Below are 24,959 nucleotides of genomic sequence, written 5' to 3' on the forward strand. Positions count from 1 at the left end.
TCGTAGTTAGAAAGCAGGAGCGGGGTCTGCTGTTATGGACTTGTGCAGGCGGAAAAAAACTGCGCTCCCTGCGCTGGAAACAACTCTTTCCAGGAGTTCCCTTTTCAAAGTCTTCCTGTTGACTTCAGTGAGCTTTAGAGCAGGCTTTAATTCTTTTGTCCTTTTTTAAAAACAAAAACAAAACCAAAACCAAACAAACAACCCAACTCTCCAGCTCTTTTAAAAGGGAATAGAGTGCCTTGAATTTACTGCTTTACCTGCTGCTGCCGTCTCTATCTAGGGTAGCGAAGTTTGTGCGGTTCAGTAGTGCTTTTGTTTGGCATCTTGTGAAGAACAAACGAGCTGCTCTTCCCTTACCTTTTAGAAATGATACCACAATGAAAGTTCTGTTGCTTGGGCGCGCGCTTACATTCCGAGCTTCCCAGGGAGGATTTATTTATGTGGGCGTAAGAGTTTTAGAAGAGCGACCAATTAGCCATATTTGCAAAAAGATGCTGGGAAACTTTAACTGAAGGGTAGTCATAGACTTCCAAGTATTTAAGTGCAAAGGAATAAACGTTCGCAATTAATTGGCAAATAGAGGAAATTGTTCTCCTGTTAGACATCGGACGTATTTTACTCGTAGTTATTTGTTAGATATGTTACAGAGGGGAGGTTTTTTTCAAATATCTTCCTGTAAACATCACACTTAATTTAAAACAAAAGATACAGCTTCCATTTTATGTGGAAGTATGGGCTTTGCCTTCCTTATGCACCAGTAGCCCGAGAGTCCCTTAAAATGAGAAAACAGCAACATTGTACGATTCAGCTGGAGCAGCTTGTATTTGCTGACAATAAGCTACTGGCTGAAGAAAACCGCTTAATGTTCAGGGTAGAGATGACAGAGATTTCTTTACAGTATCTTATTTACTATTTTTCAGCTAAAACCAGGCAGTAAATCAATCATCATCTGTAATTATTGCTGCAGTAATTACCTTTGGGGAGTAGGTTATCATTCTTGGTGGCCTTTGTTCAAATATCTTTTTCATTTTCCCTGTTTTATTTTTCTTGAGTCATGTCAGGTTTTGAGTGGATTGATAGTATTCTGAAAGCAGCCCGACTGTAAGATTTCTGAAAGGGCTAATAGTGCAATTCATCTGAAAAGTTGAAAGATGCTTGCTTAGACATAGCACGTAAATTCATTGAGAAGAGTCTGCCCATCAGTTATTGCATCTTGATTTTTAGTGAACATACAAAAGCAAGGAGGATTTCAACAGTACCTCCAACGCAGCGTTTATTTAAAGTCCTTATTTCTTAAGTATTACTGATCTAGTCGGTACAAAATACAGTTCTACAGTTTAAAAATAAACAGTATTTTAAATACCTGCTCTGAAAAACTATTATTTGAATGTATGTAAATGAGTTATTTAAACTCATGAGTGCTGTTTTACCTCTAAATAAAATATGGAGTTACACACTACATTTCCAATTTGTCATGTACTTAACAACCCTTTCTGGGGGGAAGATATAAGAGATATTTTTGAAATGTCTGTCACTTTTGATAACTTAATTTGAAACTTATATCTTAGGGGAATACTGATACAAGGCAGGTAAATACATTAAAACAAAATGACGATTGAGTTTTTTATATTGAATGCATGAAACTAACATCCGTCTGAAATGGTAGGTGTTAAGAGCTTGCTAATGACTAAATTTCTTCTATTTCTTGAAAATACACTTTTTTAATTACCCTGATTTCTGTTTACATTCCTTTTTTATTTCTTTTTCTCTCTCTCTTTTTTTTTTTTTTTTTACTCTCCCCTGCTTTGGTTTCTTGCCAACTTTGCTCTGACTGTCCCCCAGCTCTCGATGAGGATTGCATCTTAGGTTTGGACCTAGGAAAGAAAAAAGGCATGGCTAACATTAGAAAAGCCCCTTACAATTTAAGAATAATAAAAAAATCTTTCCAAGGAAAAATAAGATTGTAATTATTTTCTGTGAGAAACACTGTCTCTTACAACTATATTACAGGGTTGTGTCAAACAAAAGTCTCAAAAGGAAGCTAAATTATTTAACTTTCTGAAAAAACCCTGTAATTTGAATATCTTACTTTACTTTAGGAAGGAGGAATTAAAGTTCAACTGCCGGGTTCTTTTAGGTAGAGGAAGCATCAGTTGCATCCAACTCATCAGTCCTGACCTATATTTCATTCTACTGATTAATTTATCCCATTTCCTTGTCTAGTTTCTGGAAGGAAAAAAAATAATCTATTAGGTATCATTGACCTGATCAAAATCAACAAATGCATTTGGTGGGGGAGGGAGGATAGTGGGAGAAAAGCAGGTGGGGAAAGGTAAGTCAGAGATATGATACCCGTGTAGAAGCCTCAAAAGAGCTGCTTTGCAAGTGACAGGTACTGAAGAAGGGCAATTCGTGTGACTCCTTAAACTCCTAAGGGAAACGCTGTTCCCTAAATAAAACGGTGCTGCAGACCCTCTGAGATGATAAAGCAAGGGAGAGGGAGAGCAGCTCAATTGTATCTTGTTTAACTTGGCCATTAGAATGGTAAACCTTTTTTGTGACTTGGCATGCTTTGTAGATCTCACACTTAGGTTACTGGCTGTTTCTGGTTTATAGGGTTTTAGTTTTGGGAGGGCTTGAGGTTTTTCTTTTGCCCTTACTACCGGTTTTTGATGAGAAACTTTGTTTGAAAACAAAGTTACAAAAATATAGTCACTTGCAGAGAAAAACAGATATTCTTCATACAAACCCGAATGGAAATGTAGTCCTACTAAAAGTTAAACACAGGTTTCTCTAAGCTAAAGTCAGGTAATATTCACTATGCTAAAGTCACCTGTGAAAAAATCTTTGAAATTTTAGGTGTTAGATGAGCCATTACAAGGAAACTAGAATAGCCCCACACATTTAATAGAAGCGCTGATCTCTGAAAGTGGTTTCTTTTTGAAAAATATATAAAAATATTTTGTTATTACTTCAAAGTAAATTTTTACTCACTGTAATTTTGTATCCCACATTTGGCTGCAGAAATAAAATCACTGAACGTTAGTTCCTAGAAAGATGAGAAGGAAAAATTTATCATCTGTATTTTACATATCTATGTTCTGCTTAAAGAAGGCTTGTATCTTGAAATATTTTGGCAAGCCCGGAGTGTCTCAAAGTTGTTCCCTCCTTTTGAGGAAACCCAGGTACTCTTTCCATCCTGACTGAATTTACAACTGCAACTCAATTCATACAGAATGTTGGTGGACTGAATAAATGTCCCTGTGTTTTAATGTGACTTATTTTCTCATCATAAATTCAGAGCGAAAGGATGTTTCTCGTGCAGAGGTGCAGGTGGTGTAGTACCAAAGAAGGCAGAACAGTAGTGGATTAAAACAAAGATCTTACTTAATAGCAGCAATAGTTCAGAGGGAATTTGACATTCGGATCCCCTTCAAACAGTAGCCTTTACATTTCTGTGTATCTATCAACTATTTGAATGTTTATTCTCAGCCCCACCCCTCCCTGGCTTCTAAATTGCATGGACTAGACTCGAAACTCATTAGATTGTCTGCTGGTTAAGACTATAATCAATCCAGCATAAACAAAAACAGCAACTGGTATTGGCATGATTTCTGTGAACTTGACTTAAAGTTTCAGTATTACTGGACCAAAATGCGTTTTTCTGAATGGGCCATTTTCAGGAACTCTGTTACTTTGGCATCATCATTTTATAGGGAGGGAACAAAAAATTCATAAGTTTCAATTTGGCCTGAAAAACAAAAACATCTGTTTGATGCATGAGTGGATTGCTGGCTTCTATTTGGCCATCCAAAAAGGGCAAAAATTAAGATACCAAACATAAAAGAGCACATGAAAAAACAAATTACAAAGAGGATTTAAGATTAGCATCTTTTTCTAATGCAAGCTATTTATAGTGTTCTCTTTTTGACTTGCCAAAGCAAGCCCCAGCTCCTTTATATATTAAACAAATCCGTAACAACAAAAACAACCCTAACCTTTGGTAATATTCACTGACTTTGGCAATGCGTAGTGGTATTGATGGTCTTGATTAGCTGTAGGATTACGGTCATTTTGGGGGCCAGCATGAGTTGTATTTACCATCACCATCTACTTCTTAGGAGCAGGTACGCTTAGAAGTGAACATCTGAACAGCTTCATCTAAACAGCTCCTGCTTGTACTGCGAGTTTCCATAAAGGTGAAATCTTGTGACAAAGATAATCTTAAAAGGCTTAGAAATGCTGCATGTTTGCTTTGGTTTGATTTTGTTTTCCCGAGTTGCTGTTAACTCGTGTAAGAAGGGAAGCTGTCAGTATGGAGGCACTTATCTAACGTGTAGGATAACGTTATCCACCATGTTCTAAGGTGTCCTGGAAGGCTTTACGTAGCTCTGTAATTCATTCAGTCTAATTTACAACTGGTTTAATACCTCTCATTTCTTTGTTCTGAAACACAATTCAGCTTTTTGAAACTCGCGCATTTTGGAAAAAAATAATCTTCATTTTGAATAATTGTGCATGAGGAAAGGATCTAGAAAAAACGTTAACATTTTATGTAGACCATATGGATTCAGTGTATTTTCTGTGTAAAACACTGAAAACAAGATACTTCAAGTTCTTTTTTTAGATTGATTAAAAGAGAGTATAAATGCTGATACCTTAAGACAGACAGACCTCTTAGCATCTTTTATTTTCCCAGCTGTATTTTACAGTTTCTGTTGGTTCCTGTAGGGCTACCTGAGCTCAAAGTCAGTCCCAGCTGGGGGTGGGGAAAATGCACTACTTCACTTATATCAGAACCGTGGCATGTATATGTATGTATGTATATTTTCCCCTGAAGGGACAACACACAGATCTGCGGGGAATTGGGCTGGTTTCATTTGGTGCTGTGAAAATGTACATGTCTGTTTGCAGATATATTTTACAGTATGCTACTAGAAAGCATTAAAGTTTTTTGCTTGCTCTCTTTACGAAAGTCAGCACAAGCAAAGCTCTTAAATACTTTTAAATCATAATGCAACACTTGGCATAGGATTCTGACAAAAGATGAATGTGCAAAAACCGAAAGAGGTGGTGAGGTTTGTTTTTGTTTTAACTTTAATTTTAGACAACTTGGGTTCTATTTCACCTCAAGTATGAGTAATTATGCTAGTTTAGCAATTATTAGAGATGAAAGAAATTCTGTTAGATATGAGTCTCCTAAACTTCAGTAGCTTTAGTTTTAGCCAGGATAATGATCAAGGAGTAGTTAGCCATATGCCTAGGGACTGTGCTGTAGCAAAAAAGATAGGGCTGATCTTGGGGGTATCCTTATTACAACATGTTATAATTAACATTTTTATTCAGACCTCCTACTTTCCATTAAAAAACCTGCTTTATGTTCTTCTGCACACAGATTAGTAAGACTGCACAAAATTGCTCTCTTCCAATGGATTTTTGAACCAGGACCATTGTCCTCTGTATTTACAATATTAGTTAACAGTGGTCACACTTTTTTTTCCCAGTTCACATTCCTTCAGTTTCAAACACGTTTTTCCCTTCTATTCTGCATAATTATTAAGAAAAAGATGTAGAGGATTTTTTTCCCCCTCCTTTTCCAGGATTTTGTCCAGGTTATCCGTGTTGTTCTGGTGTGTGCACATGTGAGCCTTTTAGATTTTCCTTTTGCTAGAGTGATGCTGTGCGTGCTATACCACAACTTTTCTCTGTACAGTTGAATCTGTATAATGTGTACTCAAAAGGGCTGTAGGGTTGTTACGTACCAATTCTGCACAATTAATGCCCAATGAAATTTTAGATTTTTGGGGGAATGTGTTTTCATTGTGTTCCCCGCCCCCCCGCCCCTCTTTTTTATCATGGGAGCAAGAGGGGTATTTTTTAAGTGATTCATCTGATACTTTCACTTTTAAATATCGATGCAATTAGGTGCATTTTTTTCTTTTTAAGGTTAGGATTTTTCAAGATTTCTTAAAGTCATGTATGTATCTGTTGGTATGGTGACTTTCCTTCACCTTTCTTCTTTTTTAATGTGATAGGGCTTCCTATGGTTCTTTAAAAATATAGTATCAGTAACTAGTTAGCTTACAAATTTGAAACACTACTAGGCATTAGTTGAACAGCCTCTTGGCTGAAGCCAAACACCTTTTTGCCCTGAGGACAAATGGACAGGATGTTTATAGTGAGGGTATTGGTGTTTTCCCTCCTTCCCAAACCCTGTTTTGGGAGAACTTATTCTCTCATGCAAGGCAATAACCTGGAACAGGAATTTCGTCCTTACCAAATGGGACTTGCAAAATCTCTCTCCTAGTTTCTCATACAAACACTCGATATTACACACATGAATGTGGAAAAACTAGAGTGCTTTTAAATCTACATGTCTTGGTTAACTGCACAATAGATGGCTTTTGTATACAGTTGTTGCACCCTTACTATTATTAGATTGTGTTTTGCTGGGAAAATATATTTCAAACAATGAATTCCGTGATAATTGATTTTTTTTTTTAGTTTTATTCTTTTTGTAACCTATCTAGTTCAACTACCATTATTGTCTCATTAACTTCTTGAAAGGAACTTTAAAAACAAAAATAAAATACCTGCTGTGTTGCTGGCCTGGTTGATGTGATGTAGTGAGGCAGTGTCCTTAGGAAGACTAGGCTATGCTTTGATCAACAAAACTTTCTCTGGCACTGAATTATGATGGCTGAGTTTTTTTCCAGACAGAGTCAAGTGAATTTCTGACTTTGACAGTGGCAGTAGGAAGGTGGAGGGGGTGGGGAAGTTAATTATTTTCCACCTCCAAAGAATACAATTGTGAGGAAGGAACTTTCTGATTCACTGGTTCCAGGACAACAGGATGTCAGGATCCATGCCTGATGTAACGTTTTCACTCTGAAGATGGGAGGAGGAAATGGGTTGCTATTGGTCTGTGTGTGCAGCCGCTGGGAAGGGATTGCGTTGCGTGCCTTATAAAGAGCTAGAGCATAGGGAAAGCTTTGGTTTCCAATTTCTGGTGAATCTGTTGAGTGGAAGACTTGCTCGCCAGCTACAAATGTAAATCAATGAAGAAAGGTCAGAAAGCTCTAAGACTAAGTCCAAAAAAAAGGGGGGGCTTGCATGCTGCGAGACGCTGATACTGCAGTGCTTAGTTTGCAGGTGCCTGGTTGCCAAGTGGAGTGGTCATCTTGCACCAGGAGCTGGAATTCTTTTTATAATAAATAGTTTATGAATATTGTTGAGTAGGAACTACCTTAAGGAGACAGAAGGAAAAACTTTGAAAGAATAGCGTGTCTTAGCTCCTCCCCTGTTGTAGATGTGGGTGTCTTACTTAGTGCAATAGGGTATCTCATAGCAGTCACTTGTCTGATCTAGCTTTTTGGAGATAGGGGACAGGTTGTTCCTTTCTTCCCAAAGTAGAAGGAATTGAGGGGTTGTGCTGCTGCTCTTCCTCTCCCTTTTACTGAAGAGGGAAAGTTAATTTGCTCTGCTAGGATGTGAGAGGTGGGGGTTCTGTTCTGTGCTTTGCCTAAGGGTATTTGAGTCTGTGTCTCACAGGGAGCACATCAGTCATTACACAGCAGCATATTGTGCCATGAGTGTGAGTTGCCTTTTTATTTTTGTCAGTGATGTTTCCCTTTTCAAAAGTTTAATTAAGTAATTGTATAAGAGGGTGAGAAAGAGCTTTCATGTACAAGACTCCTGTCTCTAATAGCTTGAGTGCCAGTGGAGAAAGAGGAGATCTGGGTCCTGGTCTGCCAAGTACTAACTGCAGTATTACTTCTGATGAGTTATTTCAGTGAAACTAGAACTGGAGTCAATGTGTCCCACTTCCCATGTGGGTGCCCTAACCACAAGGATAAAGTATCACAATAATTCTCCTTCTTTCTAGTTCAGTGAATATTGTAGGTGAGGTATGGCAGCTTCAACAGCAATGAATGAGTGCACCTCAAGCCTGAGGGTAAGTGCTCTTTGTTAAGAAGCTCAAGACGTGAGTACAAATCCTTCTCATAGAGAGGAAAGTTAGCTGGTGCCACCCACATCCTGGGTGAGTGATCTTAACCAGTGGGTGTGGGCAAGAGGGGGAAAGGAAGACGTATTTCAACCCACACATATTCTGCCAGTATCTTGTAGCAACCAGGGAAGGGTACGTTAACTGTGAAGAACCAGCCCACAAGACTGTGTCCAAAACCAAGGCAGAGAGGAGAATATTTAATCTATTTAATCTTCAACTAGCCAGCTGCAGTGGGGCTTTGGTTTGATTTGAGCATTGTGCTGCACAACACTGAAAAAGCCTGGATGATAAAACCATGGGCACTGCCTGACCTGAGCAGCATCTGAGCAGAACTTCTGACAATTTAGATGCAGCAACCTCTCACTGGTTTCTGGGCTTCTAAACTCCTTTGTGGGCATAGATTAGAGTGCTGTTCTACATGATAGAAAGTCATGTAGAACAGAGCAGAGAGTCTGACAGATCAGAAAGAAACATACAAAACCCTGGTACACAATAGATGGACATTTCTGGCAAATCAGGGATAGTCTCAATTGAAAGGAGGTGGGTTTTTTGACCCAGATAAGTTTTTAGGCAATAGAGCCAAAGCATGCAGCCGTATTTCTTTTGGTGTTGGAATGGTGTGAGACAACCCAAACTCCTCAATTTAAGTGCCTCATTTTAGGCACATAAATGACATGACTTTCAAAGGCAATGATCATCTACAGTAACCTTTACTGTAGGTCCTCATAGCCCTTCTTTACATCACCTGTCTTCAGACTTGGGCAACGTTGTTTGCTTTGAGGTTTTGTGATCCATGCATCAGTTTGATTCAAATTGCTCTTTCTTGCTGAGTTTAGGCTTTTGTAGCCAGTGTTTAATGAATTTCCTGTTTTCTATGCATAGTGAGAATACAGGTCTGTAGGAGTACCAGAAATTTTTAGGTATGTCCCTCCGAGAGAGTAAGAAAGCTTAGGTGATACATCGCTTCGGTATACTGAGAGGAATCACTCTGAAAGCATTCATGTTAAGTACTGGGTTTGGTAATTAGGCTTAAAATTTATTTTAGCTTCCTAACTTCTGCCTTTCCTCAAAATGGACTGGATGTCCACAGTCACATTGTCAGGAATGAAGGTGAAGTACTCAGTCTGAGACAGGCAGGACAGCTGAAATTCCTGACCCTGCTACTAAGAATTGACTCCCAGAGAGATTCCCTCTTGCTTTGCTAATTCTCACCCTGGTCTTCAGTTTGACTCAGAGATCCATTATAATCTGTTACATTGCATGGTAGAGAGTCTTAGGGATGTCTGGAATTTACCTGAGGTTTATAAAAAGCTTTAAGATTCTTTGGAGAAAAGCGCTTTTTAAAATAAATCATACCGTCACTTACTTTAAACAATAAAAATATGAGTCTATGTAGATGTGGCTTAAGGTTGTTAAAAGATGTATGATTAGGGAGGCAAAGTTAGCATCTGGGAGGATTAATTAATCTACTACCTCAGCTATCAAGAGAAAGATTCCTCCCCCCTCACCCCTAGCTTTGAGCTTTCTGTAGAATTCTCCCTCTGCTGCAGGAAAGAGCATCTTCTGCCTTTTCTGCACACAATGCTATGTAAAACTGGATGTCTTTAGGCTGTCACATTTGGATACTGTCACCCTTGAGATCAAGGGTTGGAAGGACTATCCAAAGGATTTCTTAAGCATAATTTCTTTCCACTTAAGTGCGTTTATTACTTTTATGTGTATGTGCTGCTTAGGAAAGTACTTTATTTTAGCATAAGAATAATATTTTCCAACTATTGCAGTCTAATTGGGAACTCCTAATTCAGTCTTTCTAGGAGAAGAACATTAGGGGGAAAAAACCCTAAGCTCAGTGTTGGGGTAGACTAAAGAGAGGAGTAAAAAATATGAATGCTGTGAGGGGCTTTGTTTTCTGGAAAAAGCGAATACAAGAAGAAAAATGCTTTATATAACAGGAATCTTTTAAGGAAAATAATAATTTCCAAGTATCAAGGGAATACTCTTACAGTGCCGGAGAGGGTAGAAATAGGAAAAGGGGTATGTCACAGCACAAAGGAAAACAAATCAGAAATACAAATATTCATGCATATGATTAATTGGATTTTTGTACGCTTGTGGCTACACACACAGAACTAATTTTCAGTAGAGTTCTGGAATGTAGATATTTGAAATGATAATATGCCAATGCTTTTTTTTTCCAACTCTTCTTACAGCCAAGTCTTTGGGAGCTTATACGTTTCGGAGTCAAAATGGTAATCAGGTTTCTGGCTAGTAGCTGATAGCCGTGTATTGATACTAGAGCTGTTAAAAACCTTCTACTTTCATAGTAGTTCTGAACTTTTATGAATGCCAGTTGTCTTAAAGGACTTTGTGAAGCAGCCTGAAATGATTGTTGACTTCCAGGAGTCACCCATTGAATTGCTGCTTACATATGGGATAGCCAGGTGTGAAATCCTGTGCTCACATGTGTTGGCCAGAAGAGTTTAAAAGGTGAGTCTTAGAGCGCCAGTGGTACCTGGGGAGAGGAGAAAGCGGAGGAAGGTGTAGCCCTAGCAGATGATGCATTGACATGTGATCCTGCATTTAATACTACTCTATAACTTCTTTAATTTCAGTTTTGTATCCTGACTGAACCTTCATGGAGATGTATTTCCATAGCACATTATTGCAAAGTGCATAACATCTTCAAAATTCATTGACTTTAATAGAGTTAGAGGATACTCGGCACCTCCTATAACTGGCTCTTAAATTTGCCTTCTCCTATGTGATTAATCTGTCTAATCATACTTAATATCTACCTGTAGATGGTGGCAGTATGAATGTCCTCTTGGTTTTTATGTGGCCATGAGGAGGAGGGAAAAGAAAAGTAGAGAGATACTTCCAGAAATTACAGTCATTTGTAGGTACTGAAATAATGGCACACACGTTTTAGTTCTGTTCTGTCTGAGTAACTCAGTAAATTGTGTATTGATTATGCTAATACAGCTAGTGTCTCTATTACTTGTCTGCAGAAATTATTCAAACATGTAGATTGAAGATGCACTTGGCAAAGTTACCATCCTAAGAAAAAGGCTTTTGTGGAAAGATGGCTTTAAATTGAATTACTAATCATATGCTGATGGAAATTTATAGATTAAGTATTGAATTATAAAAAATGCAAAGTGCAAGTTAGAAATATATATTCTAAACTTATCCGAACAGTCTTAATTGCTTTGTTAGGTTTATTTTCACATCTCTCAAAGAATATGTTTTAGGAAGGGGTAAATCAATAGCAATCTGTTTTTATCGTTTATTTTGGGATATGTGGCTTCTCCTGCTTTGTTTAACAAGCTGAAAAGAGGCCCCGGCATTTGGGGCAGTTCTTTTTTTTTGTTTGTTTTTAAAAATTTATTAATCCACCTAGACTAGAAGAAAATAGACTTTTTCAATTATCTTTTGCTTTTATTTTATTATCGTTTGTAATAGCTCAGAAGCCATAAATCTTAGCCAGAGTTCTCCAAAAGGCTTCCCTTTCAGTGAAAATGTCCTTTTTCACATTTCTAATTTTATCCATTTCTTTTCCATACAAGATTTTTCCCAGGCATCAATCAGAAATGACTTGTCCTCTTCCTTAGGGTGCTAAATCTACAGCTTAACTCTTCAGTGAAGGGGAGTCCTGGTTACTCAGTAGAATATGAATGAGATTTTGCAACCTAGGAAATCTGTGTATATTTTGTACTAACTTTTTAAAATAGTCTCCCTCCTTTATAGGCTCACCATGTGTCTCATGAAGAGTCTCTAAGCAAAAGGGGTGAAATCCTCATGAAATCCTCGTGAAATCTACAGCAGGTGTTGCTGTAGAGCGGTCAGGAGATTAATTCTAATTTTGGGACCTCTATATCAGAGTTCCCACAGGTTTTCCTCATTGGCTGTCCTTGATGGTGCTACTTGATTTGTTAGTTGTTTTGGGTTTTTTTTTTTTTTTTGTTTTGTTTTGTTTTTTTCCTTTAAAAAGGAATAGTTGGTCTTAATGTTGACATTCAGCAGCCTAAGCGTAAGAAGTGCTCTGAACTGAAACCAGGGTTTGCCTTGGACACTGGCTGTACCAAAGCTGAAACATCCTAACCTTTCACATAGATACAGTTTCAGTTTAGAGAAATGGTTTTTGCAGTAAAATTTTAAAAACTGGTATCTATCCAACCCACAAGCTTTTATAATGGGAGATAGAATTGACATGCTGGAATTCTGTTTTCTGAGATTTTTTTTTTTTTAAAGTTGCTCTCAAGAGCAACTGTGGTGCCAGATTTCTTGTGGTGATCTGGTCTTTTTTTTTTAAATTTTATTTTTCGGGGTTCCCATTTGTTCTGATTTTCAAAAGTTGCACTGAGAAAATATGTAGTAGGGACTTGATGGTTTGTTGTTGTAAGGAACAGATAAGTCAGTTGAGAAGAATTTCTACAGCTAACAAAACAGGTGACCTGTGGTCATAAACACATAATTGTAGGGACAAGGAATATTGTTGCTTTTGTGATGACATTATTTCAAATTTATCTAGAAATGCTGTTCAGCAGTAACATCACTCATTCGTAGCCTGGATTCATAAGCTATTGCTCTGGTTTCCTAAGGCCTCTCCTTTTACTAGTATGCTATGATTTTGTTATCTAGAGTTTATCTTCCCTTATGCTAGGATGTGGTGATACTGTAATGAGGAGGACATACCTGTGTGCAATTACACTCCTAGAGTATTGTAATTTTGATGTTTGAACTAATAATAGTGCATACATTCTACTGTTTTATCTGCATATCATCCTTGTGGCTTTTTTTAGTTATGTTTCATGCTAGTGCTAGAGGAATATTTTTGGTTAGCAAAATCTAAAGCATCTCTCTATATAGGTTCTGTTTAAAGTTGCCTTCCTTCCCTGAAAAATAAATGTATAGTTAATGTTTAAGGGAAGTTAATGTTGGCTGCATGTCATGCTACCTTTCATAGTCAGGTGAGTTTAACAGTGGCCTGGGAGCTTCAATAGCACTGAAGTTTTCAGAATCTGGGTGTGGAAAAGCATAAAGTGCTAATCAAGAGCTTATCTGAGGGTACCAGCTGTGTAGCTGACTTGATGTAACAAATACCATGCTAGTTGGAAGAATGATCTAACTTAATGCAAAGGAAAATGAGATGCTGTTTTGTAGATGATTTGTGCTAATGCTAAGATTTCCCTAATTGTGTGGGTTTTGTGGGGCAGTTTTCTTGTTCCTTTTACCATATTTCCCTCTAAATGTGGTTTTAATTTTCCTGACAAATACATCAGTCTAGTTGGATATTTTTAGCAAGTCTTTGTGCCATGTTGTGACCTACTTGGTTCTGTTGTGACTGAGAATCCTTAAAGGGCTTGAACAATGGTTTAGAAAGATGCTAACCACAAAGTTACCTGCTCTGATGCTTGCTTCCTTTTTTTAGTATAATAAAGACATAGTGGTCAACCTTTATTGAAAGCAAACCCCAGCTCTCAGAATTTTCAGATCCCTAAATAGCAGAGGATTTTTAAACGTTTGGTTTCAGAAGGCATACACTGTCATGTTTTCAATTACAAAATTGTATACCTGGAAACAATTTGTTAGGCAGTATCCATGTATGTTGGGTTGGGTTTTTTTAAAGTTTGGTGTACCTCTCAGTCAGCAGTGCAAAGCTGAGCACATTTCGGTGTGCAGTCACTTCTCACTAGCAGTGAGAAATTCTGGAACTGCAGCTGGTGGCAGTAGACATACAATACAGAACAGCAGAAAAGAGGAACTCTTGCATTGTAGTTTGCATACACTTAGAAGTGGAGATCTGCTTCAAGCAAGCAGATCTTGTTTACTTCTTAGCAGGCAGCTGCTTTATTTTGAAGTTTCCTGCTTGGGAATCTGTTCTTGAAAATGTCATGTTTGGGCACCTCACTTCCATCTTGAGACTTAAAAAAATGGTAGAGTTTTTAAATTGCCTTTCTGGACCAAGTTATGACATGTATCATGGTTGAGGATTTCATTGGTAGATAATCAATAACGTCTACAACCGTTAATAAGGTTGATCGATAGGTACAGGTGACTAAGATGAGTTTCCTCTTGAGGGATGGAAAAGTGGACTCAGTTTTCAGTTTTAGAGTTTGTTCTTGAGATAACTTTTTGGAAACAGATCAACAGCCATTGTTGGGCATAACCAGTGTCAAGTTGGGCTGCTGCAGAGGTTTCACTGGGGGCTTTGAGGGGGTCACAAAAGGTGGTATCTTTCCCCCCCGCAATTGTATATTAGTTGTATTCACTATTTTTCTTGCTGTATTAATGAGTCTTACTGATCTGTGCTGCCCTACTGAGAAATCTTTATATTTAGCTTAGTTTGTGTTTGACCACGTGTTCCCTGAAGCTCAGCTTTTGATGAGCTTTTCCCATTGCTTTCTTTGTCTGACCGGTTTCCTTTGGCTGTGAGGACTGCTGGGGTGACTGCTTCTGCATAACAAAGAAAATCATACAGTATTATCACAGCTGAAGTGCTGGTAACTTCACGGCTGCAAAATACAAGTTCAGCTGAAACAGTCAGCTCGTAAAATCGTATTTTGTGAAATACTTGACTTACTCTAGGGCTCGTGAAACTTTATCAGATCTCTGTTGATGAGAAGAGAGTACTTAGTAGCCACAGCTCTGGGAAAGAGATAGAGATTGTTTAGAGTCCTCTAGAGACTGTACTTGACTCTTTCTAATATATGCACTGTGTTTCAAGTTTCTGGTGTCCTAAGAGTGTCCTTATGACAACTGGTGTTTTTTTTCTAGAAACTCAGATTCTAGAAACAACCAGTTGTATGAAGCCTTGGGGTTGGCGGAGGAGGAAAAGAGGTACCTGTGGAGTGTGTATATGTATCTCTTCTTTTGAATATATGTCTAGATTTATATGTGACCCTAATTGTTGCACCCTCTTGTCCCAAGAACCAGGGGAAAAAAAACCCAAATCTTTGTTTTTTAACTCAGTTGCATGATTATTTTTGAGGTCTGAATTCTTGGGAGTGGAAGTGCTGTGAAAGTGCAGTCTTTCCCCTTTCAGCTTTTTCCCCTGTGGAGGGAGAATGAATTCTTTTCTCTCCGCTGTTCTCTAACTCAAAGAACTCGGTCTTTGGGAGAATAAAAAGGAAATGGTTCTGCCTTTTAGCTCTTCCCTTACTTTTACTTTGGGAGAGTCAATCTTACTTAGGCATCATATCAGAGCATATGAGAACAGCTCTCTCTTAATTTTTTGAAGTAGCAGCAGAATGGCTCTTGTTAGGTTCACTCTCGCCCAAGTTTTGAATAGTGAATCTGACAAGAATTATATTGTTTTTAGTTCTACTACCCTGGAAAGCTGTGAGCCAAGGGAAAGATGCTGGCATGGTGTATACAGTAAAACAGCATGGGGTTAGTTCTCCTTTGCAAGGCTGTCTGCACTGCTGAGATGTTTGCTACTGAATATAGGGTTATTATTTTTTTTTTCAAGCTTATGTATGAATTAGCACACATACCTCTCCCATCTGCCAGGAGAAGGTTTTCTCTTAACTGTCTGGAGCAAGTAGAATCTTAAAGCCCAGAATTATTTTCTCATTTAGTTCCATAATCAAATACAGTAAAGTGCATTGAAGACAAATATCCCAGAGGAAATCTGTTCCATTTTTTAAGCTATGAACCTGATTTGGTCCCTCTGTTCTCAGATTTGTAGCTTCCATACAGCAACATATTCTGTTTTGGTGTGGTCTACACTTTTGCACTTTGCAGTGCAGCTTTTCTTGCCCGTGTTGTACAAGCATTACTGGCTTTCAGAACTGAAGCTGGTGTAAAGATGCTTGGGACACTTCAGCTACCTACCTAACATATTTTTTTGTTTTGTTTTTGTTTTGTTTACCTTTTTCTGACAGTAGAAGAAAATGAAACAGAGGACCAGCAGGCAGGTGTGGGACACACAGCCGCACAGACTGGTAATGCTGAATTCCTTCATTAGTGCTTGCTTGCCGTTTGACAACAGTGTGAGGGCCTTTGTATCGGGGTGTTTTTGCACAGCCTGTGCTCTTCCTTCTCTGTTTCAGATTAGAATGCATTCTTGGGTCTCGCAATGGAAAATAATATTGGTCTCCCCTCACCTTTCAGTTCCTGAGAATTAGAAATTCTGCCTTTTGTAGGTCAGGCAGCTGAAAGTAAGATGCTTCTGAAGTGCAGCATGCTTTTCTTTTTTTCTTTTTCTTTTTTTTTTTTTTTTTGTTAACAGTAATCCTTCTCTACATCCCCCACATAAAACCTCACCCTATGCCATTTCACATGAGCTTGAATATTCATTTCACTTAAACTGTTTTCATATTTGTAAAGTATGTGGATAAGGGTAATTTTAGGATTGTTTGTGTAATTTCTTACCAGGCAGAGATTAATTTAGGGTTCCTTAATTTTAAGTCAGTGAGACTGCATAGGCAAATCTGTTGTTTGAGTCAGGATCACAGGGATATGTGTTGTTGATAATAATGAAGAAATAATTGTTAATTCCCAATAACAATAAGGGCTCTTTTATTCTCTAATATGGTTCTGAGAATGCAAAAAAATACTTTGCTTCTGTCTTTGGTACTGATTCCACAGAATATTATCTATAGAGTAGGACTGTCTCATCTGAATAGTCTCATTCATTCAGCTGAAGTCACCTTTGGAGTGAGGGCTGACTCCTTAAGGATATTACTAGAAGACTAGTCATCTCTGAATATGTGTAGGTAATTAGTTTGAAAACAGTTGGAGTTATTCCTCTTATGAAGGTGAAGAATGCAGTTGTTTTTTTTTTTCTTCAGCTAGAGGACTTTATATTTCTCTTGTATGTGTGTCCTATGGGCTTGTGTTTGGTGCCTCTTATAGGTTCTAATGACTCTGTTCATAAACTACATTGTTTGAAAAGAGGAAATAAAAGTGATGGACTTCTCTAATTTTTTAATGGGAAATTTCTCAAACTCTTCTGAATGTACTTATGTCTCCATTTAGCTATCTGCAAACTTGGAAAAAAGCTAACTTGTACTGCTGTAGACACATGAAGTTGAAAAATAGAGGACTGCAAAACTGGAAGTCAGTATGACAAGGAATGATTGCTTTTCTGCATTTGTTCTTAAAATAATTCTCAATGGTTAAGTTGTCTTGGTAGTTATGTATTTCCCATCATGTCCTGTGTTGTTCTCCATCTGTTTCTAGGCAAGATTTAACATTCTGTTTTTCTCTATAGCAAGAATGCAGTGCTGATATTAAAAACAAAAAACCTTCTGATAGAGCAAGCAGTACAGAAGGCCCACACTGTGTACACACTGCCAGAAGTTTTTATAGTAATACTTTGTATCTAAGCTCTGGCTCTAACCATTAAATGTGCTTTTTATAGAGTACCAAGTTATAAATGTAGTGCAGCTACGGCATATTAATCTTACTGCAGAGATTTAATGAGGCAGTTGTTTTGCGATGGACACTATTGGGAGCAGAGAGCGACAGAGTTTTACTTTACCACTGAGCTGAAGAAATATTCCTTGCCTGGTAATAATTATAACCACATGATCTAAGTTTTCCTTTCTTTTGCCAGCACTTTTCCATGCAGAAGTGGCTTGGAAGGAGGTCTACTGCAAGGCAGTGAAATGGATTGGAAAGGAGGCTGCTTTCTTGGTAGTTTGATGTTTTAGTTGTGATTAGCTACGAATCCTTGTAGCACAGGCAGAAGTATGTAAGTTTATTTTCAAGTACACATATAGTCTTTGCCAGTCTACTGAGATGACTTTTAGATATTCATTGCTTTTACTTGACTTTTATATGGGTTATAAAAAGTAAATGTGGTGAAACCTCATTTTTACATGGGCAGAACAGAATTTCTGCTGGTTGGCCTTAAACCGCTCCCATACTTGAAATTAATTGAAGTCCATGGCTTTATTGCCTCCAACACTTTTAAGCCAATGCAATTTTTCATTTTCCCCAAAGTTGCAGTTTTATTAGACCAAGTTACAGCAATAACATCCCTTATGAGGAGGAGGAAGAAGGGAAGGGGAAAACCACCTGCCAGGGAACATAGTAATGAGAAAATCATGTTTCTTTTAATTTCCATTTATAAATAATGTTAGCGTAATCAGTAACAGAAGACAACTGTTCTTTCTCTTCTTTGTTGTGTTTTTTTTTTTTTTTTAAGTGCCTTAGTAGGCTGAACTTAATTCTACTTCAAAAAAGTAACCCTCCTTTCCATACTAGATAATTTTCAATGATATCTGTAGATGGAGTTGATGGGTGTATTGTTGCTGATATGTATTGAAAAATTTCAGTTGGTGCACAGCAGCCTCTGAAATAGGGCAGGAAAGGCTCTGGAAATGACAGTGGCATTTACAGATGTTGGGAAAAGTAATCTTACTATGAAGAGTATCTTTGTTGAGGGAGCTGTGACTCTGGTTGTTGCAGGTATTGGGGAGAAACAAATGTGGAAGATCAATGACATTTGCCCTGAAGTCTGTGTGCGAGCTTGAGCTTTGAACAGGAGGTTTCGGAGAAAGTATAGATGAATGCATATTGCATTTATAAAATATGTTTTATTCTAGTCTTTCAAAAGAGCAGCTCAAATAAGGCAGTTTATCCTCAGTTTAAGTAACTATTTAAGGTTAGACCAGCTCTTGACAGAAGATATTTGTTGTAACAGAAAAGCTATTTATTCACAAAGCGTCCCAATGATATTTTCTCTCTTTAAATATCTTTTTATTTTGATGGTGACATCTCTTCATGGAAGCGAATCACAGTGGAAATGCATTCATTGAGAGGGGCTGAGACTGCCAGAACTCATTTCACAAAGCTGTCGTAGGCTAAACTCAAACCTAGGTCCCAGAGGGTCCCACTTAAGTGTTGACCTAAAAACAAATGTGCCAGTTGGCTAGAGCATGTATTCTAAAGTTGCAGCAGAAGGGAATAAGCTTGACTGACTTCTGTCCCTGTAGAGTTTATATCTGCAAATGCAGAAGGAGAAGCAAAACATTTATTAGTCTTAAAATGATTCTAATTTTAATAACTGGTCTCTAAGTAGGAAGCTTTAAATTGAGCGATTCTTTAGACTTTTTGTGCACTAAGGGGTGCATGTGTGCCTACGTGTGTGTGTATTGCTGAAAAGTGCAAGTCTTTTGGAATAATAAGTCTTGAGAATTCCCTCCCCTCCCTTTTCTTTTCCTCAGCATTGTACTTAAGGCAGAGTCAGACACTACCCTTATTTTAACACAAACAGGTCTGTAAACTTTATGTGCAGCATTTAAATACTCATGTTAAAATTCAAACCCAGTGCCCACGTTTCCCTGAGTGCTGTCAGGTTTATGTGATGAAACTGGGAGCTTCAGCTGAACAACTAGTAGTATGCGATGTGCATGTGCTGCCTTCCAACAAGTGTTTAATGATGTTGGGGTCAGTTTGCAACAGTTAAGACAATTATTTCTTTTTCTGAACTGCTTATAACCTGGTGATCTCCTAATTACTTTTATTAATCTTGCAAAATAACTTGGAAAATGAAGTGACAATGGAAGTTAATAGATCCAGAGCATTCAACAATGGCTAAAGTGCCGTGAAGTCCTTTTATTTAATTAGCATCCCTTTTTCGTGTGTGAATTTGGAGACTACTCCTCTGTTTGGAAGTAGCTGCCCAAGTATAAGTTTTCATTCTTAAAAAACCTTATGAATGTAATTTGTCATATAGTGATTGCACTCAGTGTATAGGCAGGGCTTTTGCACAGCAAATATATTTTTGCCTTCAAAATGTGTTTATTATTTTTAAAAATTAATCTGATTTCCCTCTGTAATATAATTCTCTTCAAAATAAATTCTGCCCTTTATCCCTGTCAAAGAAATTCCTTGGTTTTGATCACGAACCACACAGCATGAGGAAGACTTCCTGACATGGGTCATTTCCAGTTTCTGCTTGTGGGTCCATCTGTGTTTGAACAGTTGAAGGGCAGGGTGGCAGCAGCGTGGACCAAAGGATATAGAATGATGATGAGAGCCCTGACCTTTGTTGTGGGCAGCAAGAATGCCTGTGCTTTGTGCACAGTGGCAAATACAGAGATGAATGTGCCCATATCACTATAGGGTGCTGAGAGAGGATTTAAGAGTGGTTTAAAGTGGAATCCTCCTCCTCCTCCTCCCTACCCTTTCCCGTTCTAATATGAATTTAGTGTGGGCATGTTTTAGTTTCTCTTAAGTAGTTGTGCACGATACTAATCGATTGCAATGCTAAATAAAGTGAGTTCACAGAGACGACCTCTGTGTTGCTGTGGACAAGAAGCCTACTCCTGGTTAGTCACCCGCTTGGCTAAAGAGCCTGACATCTTAAAATGTACTTGCACAATCTCCTGTTATTATGTGAGTTTGTCCTTGTTTTCTAAAATGACTTGTTTCAGTCTTGGCTCTCTCAAATGTCTAAAAGGAAAGATGGGATGGCCAGTGCAGAAAGGGGAAAAGTGGTAAAACACATTCCCTTTGCTGGAATGTACACAACCATTTTTCTTCTGCATTTCACTTGTTGTACTGTGGTTCCCAAGGAAAAACAAAGTTAAGTGCCAACTTGCTTTATTAGGGAAGACAGATTGTTTTATTTCTGTCTTTTGAAGGAAGCTTTTAGTAAAGTGGGCAAAAAGTCAGAAGTAGTTAAAGCTCCTCTGCTACTCCTCAGAGGAGGAAAAGTTCTAGACTTTGCATTATCTCACTCTGCGCTGGTCATCTGCAGAACCAAGGTAGCACAGCAAGCTGTGTGGCTTCTCTGTGCCTAGGGGAAGGTGGTGAGACTACATATTTCTTCTAGTTTAGAAGCTTCAGCTGGGCTGAGGGCTGCTGCTCTGAGGCTAGAGCTATCCTCCTATCCCCAAAATGCTTGTTAACATGTCAAACAGACAAAGCTCTCCTTGTGCATTCTTTAGGTTTTACAATAGTTAGTTTCCAGTTTTTCATGATCTGGCAAATGCAGGAACTGTATCAGGTTTGTCTTAAGTCATACCCAAGTTCAAAGCATGTGTAGGATTTTGACCCAGGGTATAATCTTTCCAGGGCTTTGTGTCAAATAGCGTGGTGATGGAGTATTGGAGTGGATTGCAAAATCAAGATTAATTTAGTGTTTATGTAAATCAAATTTGTTAGTCTCTTAATTCTGGTAATTTCCTGTGAAATGCTGTAGTTAACAGTGAAAAGAAGTTCCTGCACACTCATTGATTTGATTTTTCTTTTCATTGAAAACTAATTGCATAGGTGGTTTATCCTTTCTTACAATGATCAAAGCAGCTTCAATAGCTGTGATAAAATTGCCAAACCTAACATTGAAGCATGGAAGAACTGCTTGAATGAGAAATGTAGCTGCATTTGTGGGAGTAGAAGGGAAATTCTCCTTCCATTGAGATTAGAAAAAAATTAAGGAAAAAGCCTCCTTGGCTTATTTAGCGGTAAAATCTATGGTGTGCTGCAGGCTCGTGCCAAATATATTTCTTATCGTTATCACAAGAACCTATCTTTTTTTTTAATTTTCTTTTTTAAAGTTTCTCTTCTTAGATGCCTGACGTCATGGTCTTTATTTTCTTTCAGATCCTAACTGTAAACTAGAAGACAAGGCAGAAGATGAAGAAGTGCTAGACTGTAAGAAAAGGCCAGATGAAGGGGAGGAGTTAGAAGAAGAAGCTGTGCACAGCTGTGACAGCTGCCTCCAGGTGTTTGAGTCACTGAGTGATATCACAGAACACAAGATTAATCAATGTCAACTGACAGGTAAACAATACTTATCACTTTGTGGCTTCTTGCACTGTTCTATTTCTGATTCTCATCCTCTGCTTCTGATCTCCCTCCTCCTTTCTCAGTTATTTTACTCATGCACATGAATGCTTGGGTGAGACCTTTATAAACAGCTTCTGGGAAAGGATTATACTCTAAATGGGGCACTATAAATTTCCTTCATACTGAAAGATGTATGGCTAATTACTGCATTGTCACTGTATTTAAAGTGTTCATTAGCTGTCTCTGCCTGGCTGCTATGTGTGTTTTCTAGATTCATACTGTACAACTTTCTGTGCTTTGCTTATACACTTATTTTCCTAAGTCACTTGTGAGCACAGAGGATATTTGTAAGTGGGGTTTAAGTGCACCTGCATAATGGATGAGTTTGCACAATGGCATGTTGCAGATCTGGGCTGAATGTTGCATTAGTCTAATCTGTTAACTACAATTGATGATTCAGTAGTCAGTAACTTCAAGTTGAGAGGAGTGAAGCAAATAACAGAGGGAAAATAAAATCCCAGCTTTAGTCAAGGGGCAGAACTGAGTGCTGCTCAGATACTACTGAGTTGAGCAGAGCTGGATGAACGGACCAGTAGCCAACCCAGCTTCCTTTTTGAAATTGTTTTAGACATCTCCCTCACCTCACATGAAGTCTGCTGAAGTACTTTTGCCCTTTAGATTTAGCAGGTCTTTCGATGGTATGCACTGTAGGCCCAAATAGACTCAGTGTCAACAGAAAGGTATTTTTATTTTTTATTAGATAGCACTTTAGGTGTAGCCTTTACAATGTAAAATGTATTTATTGTGCAGAGCAGTTATGTTAAAAACCTTTCTTTATTCCAACTTTGTAAACAAGGAAAGCCATCCTTTCCATTTGGGAATACTTTTAGAAAGTGTGCACGTGCTCATGTTTGGAGAGCTTTCTGAGTTATTTTTGATTCCAGTAGATCCATAGGCTAAGTCCTGGCAGGATGACATGAAAGTCAAGTAGCAGTACTGCTCTTGAGGACAAAGTGTGGAAAGGTGAGCAGAAGAGGAAGGGCAGGAGCAGAAGGAAAGTTGAGGAAGTAATGTGAATTTGTCAAACGTTTTGAATCACAACTTCAAGTTATGGAAGATGAAAATCTGCTGTAACACAAAATGTTTACTTTTATTAATATATTGCTTTATCTTTTCTTGCCTGTAAAATGTTTTTCTAATTTAAGATAGAGTCAGTCTTGCCATTCCCTAATCACTCTCACAAACTTCTAGGATGCATTTGTCTATATTGCTCATGGTTTCTTGTAGTAGGGATATTCGATCTTGAATTTTAAAAAAAAACTTATTTTTTTCTCCCTTTTCTTCATACCTCTCCTCTTACTTTTGCTCTTTCTATGTTGAAAAATTAGTGGCTTTAGCTTGTTTCTTCCTTCCCTCTCCCGGAAAGCGTTCCCCCTGCCCCAATCCTCTGGATCTTCCCTTTACTGCCTCAGATCCCGTTTATTCATCCCTGTTTTTTCACCTTTATCTGATACGGCTGTTTCTCCTTTCTGGTTAGTTACTTGCTGCTCCCCTCCCTGCTTCTGCCAAGTGGCTTCTCTGCTTTAAAGCTTCAAGCAGAATGCACTGTGCACACTTGGGTTGAGAAACAGAAGAAAAGCAGGTAGGGGGAGCAGTAAGTAGGAAGAGTCCTGGAGCACTGCTCCCGGACGCAGCAGTTCTTGCTGAGAGTTATGGTGCTAAAAGAGTGAAAACAAGTATGCTGGATTAATCAATTTGGGGTACACATGTAAAGGCAGGAATATGTATGATGTCAGAGGATGGAGGAATGAAAATTAATCTCGAAGGAAATGGTTTAAGTTTCTGAAAGTACCTTTGCCTCTCTTTCAAGAAAACTTGTGGTAGTGAATGGGTAGAGATCAGACTGTTAGAAAGCTGATTAAGTGAATAATAACCGAAGCCGTACATCCTTCTGGACTACCAAGTTGACAAAAAGCCAACTGTCCTCTGTTTCTAAATATAAATAACCAAAATACTCCCTTAATTTGAGAGAAGGCCCTGGATGGAATGGTCAGAGTTGAGGATTTCTTCTTTCTCCAGCAAAAATATGCTAAACAGGTGGTTAGTGTGGTGAATTCAGTGCTGAAGCCTAAGCTGCATGTGTGGCCTAATGCTATGGGTACAACATTTAAGAAAACCTCATCATTTTAGATTATTTTTAGGTAATCAGTGACAAACAGTTGACAGACAAGCAGCTTATCTTTATCTTGTGAAGCACGATATATATTTGACAAATGTAAAGTTTGCTTTTAGCATTTTAGGCAAGTTCCCTGGACTCTTGCCTTTCTCTTGGACTTCCACCAGTGCCTTTGGGTGCCATGCTCAGGTTCAGAGTTTTCAAAAGTATTACATGGAGGGGTGATTGCACCTCACTTTTTCATCATAGTCTTCCGATGCAACAGGGTGTTACATAATTGCTCTGGCTGTCTCCTTTTGGAGGAGTCCCAATTAAACTAGTAAGCACCCAAAGGTAGTTGTCTGTCACCAAGTTGTTAACCAAAGACAAGAGGCTTATCAAAACTGAATTTCTCCTACTATATTCAGTTGTTTGGGTCAACTGTGTTCCCTCTGGAGGAGGGCAGGGGCCTCATCCCAGGTACTGAGGAGTTTACCTAAATTGTCCGTTATGTAAAAATGCCAGGTCAACCTCTAAAGTTTACATTTGAGTTCTGGAGCCCTCCAAACCCTGATTGTTCAGATGGCTGAGCCCAGAAAAATCAGTCTGGATTTTACTGAGCTTTGGAAGTGCTCTGTTAGATGCACAGGGAGCTGCACTGTAAGAATTTATGAACTGCTTATGTCTGAAGACTGGAGGAAGGCAAATGTCCATCCAGTCTTCAAAAAGGGCAAGGAGGAGGACATGGGTAACTATAGACTGATCAGCCTCACCTCCATCTCTGGGAAGGTGATGGAACAACTTATCCTCAGTGCTGTCTCTAGGCATATCAAGGACAAGAGGGTCTTTAGGAGGAGTCAACATGGTTTTACCAAGGTGAAGTGATGTTTAACCAACCTGATAGCCTTTTATGAGGACATAACCAGGTGGATAGCTGATGGTAGAGCAGTGGATATGGTTTATCTTGATTTCAGCAAAGCATTTGACACCACCTCCCACAGCATCCTTGCTGCCAAATTGAGGAGGTGTAGTCTGGATGATCAGGTAGTG

The 24,959-nt window shown here is 38.4% G+C and overlaps 1 protein-coding gene across 1 annotated transcript; it reads left to right on the plus strand.

Annotated features, from left to right (window-relative positions):
• Positions 1 to 2,448: 2,448 nt before the first annotated feature.
• On the plus strand, positions 2,449 to 21,748 carry LOC104520105 (zinc finger protein 521; the record flags this gene model as incomplete). The annotated part of the gene is made up of 4 exons (XM_010163747.2): positions 2,449 to 2,544; positions 14,786 to 14,848; positions 15,895 to 15,954; positions 21,569 to 21,748. Coding segments are annotated over exons 2-4 (274 nt in total), but the record flags the coding sequence as incomplete, so codon positions are not given.
• Between the last annotated feature and the right edge of the window lie 3,211 nt (positions 21,749 to 24,959).

This window comes from Antrostomus carolinensis, unplaced genomic scaffold (genome assembly GCF_000700745.2).
Source record: "Antrostomus carolinensis isolate BGI_N321 unplaced genomic scaffold, ASM70074v2 scaffold35232, whole genome shotgun sequence".
Taxonomy (NCBI): Eukaryota; Metazoa; Chordata; class Aves; order Caprimulgiformes; family Caprimulgidae; genus Antrostomus; species Antrostomus carolinensis.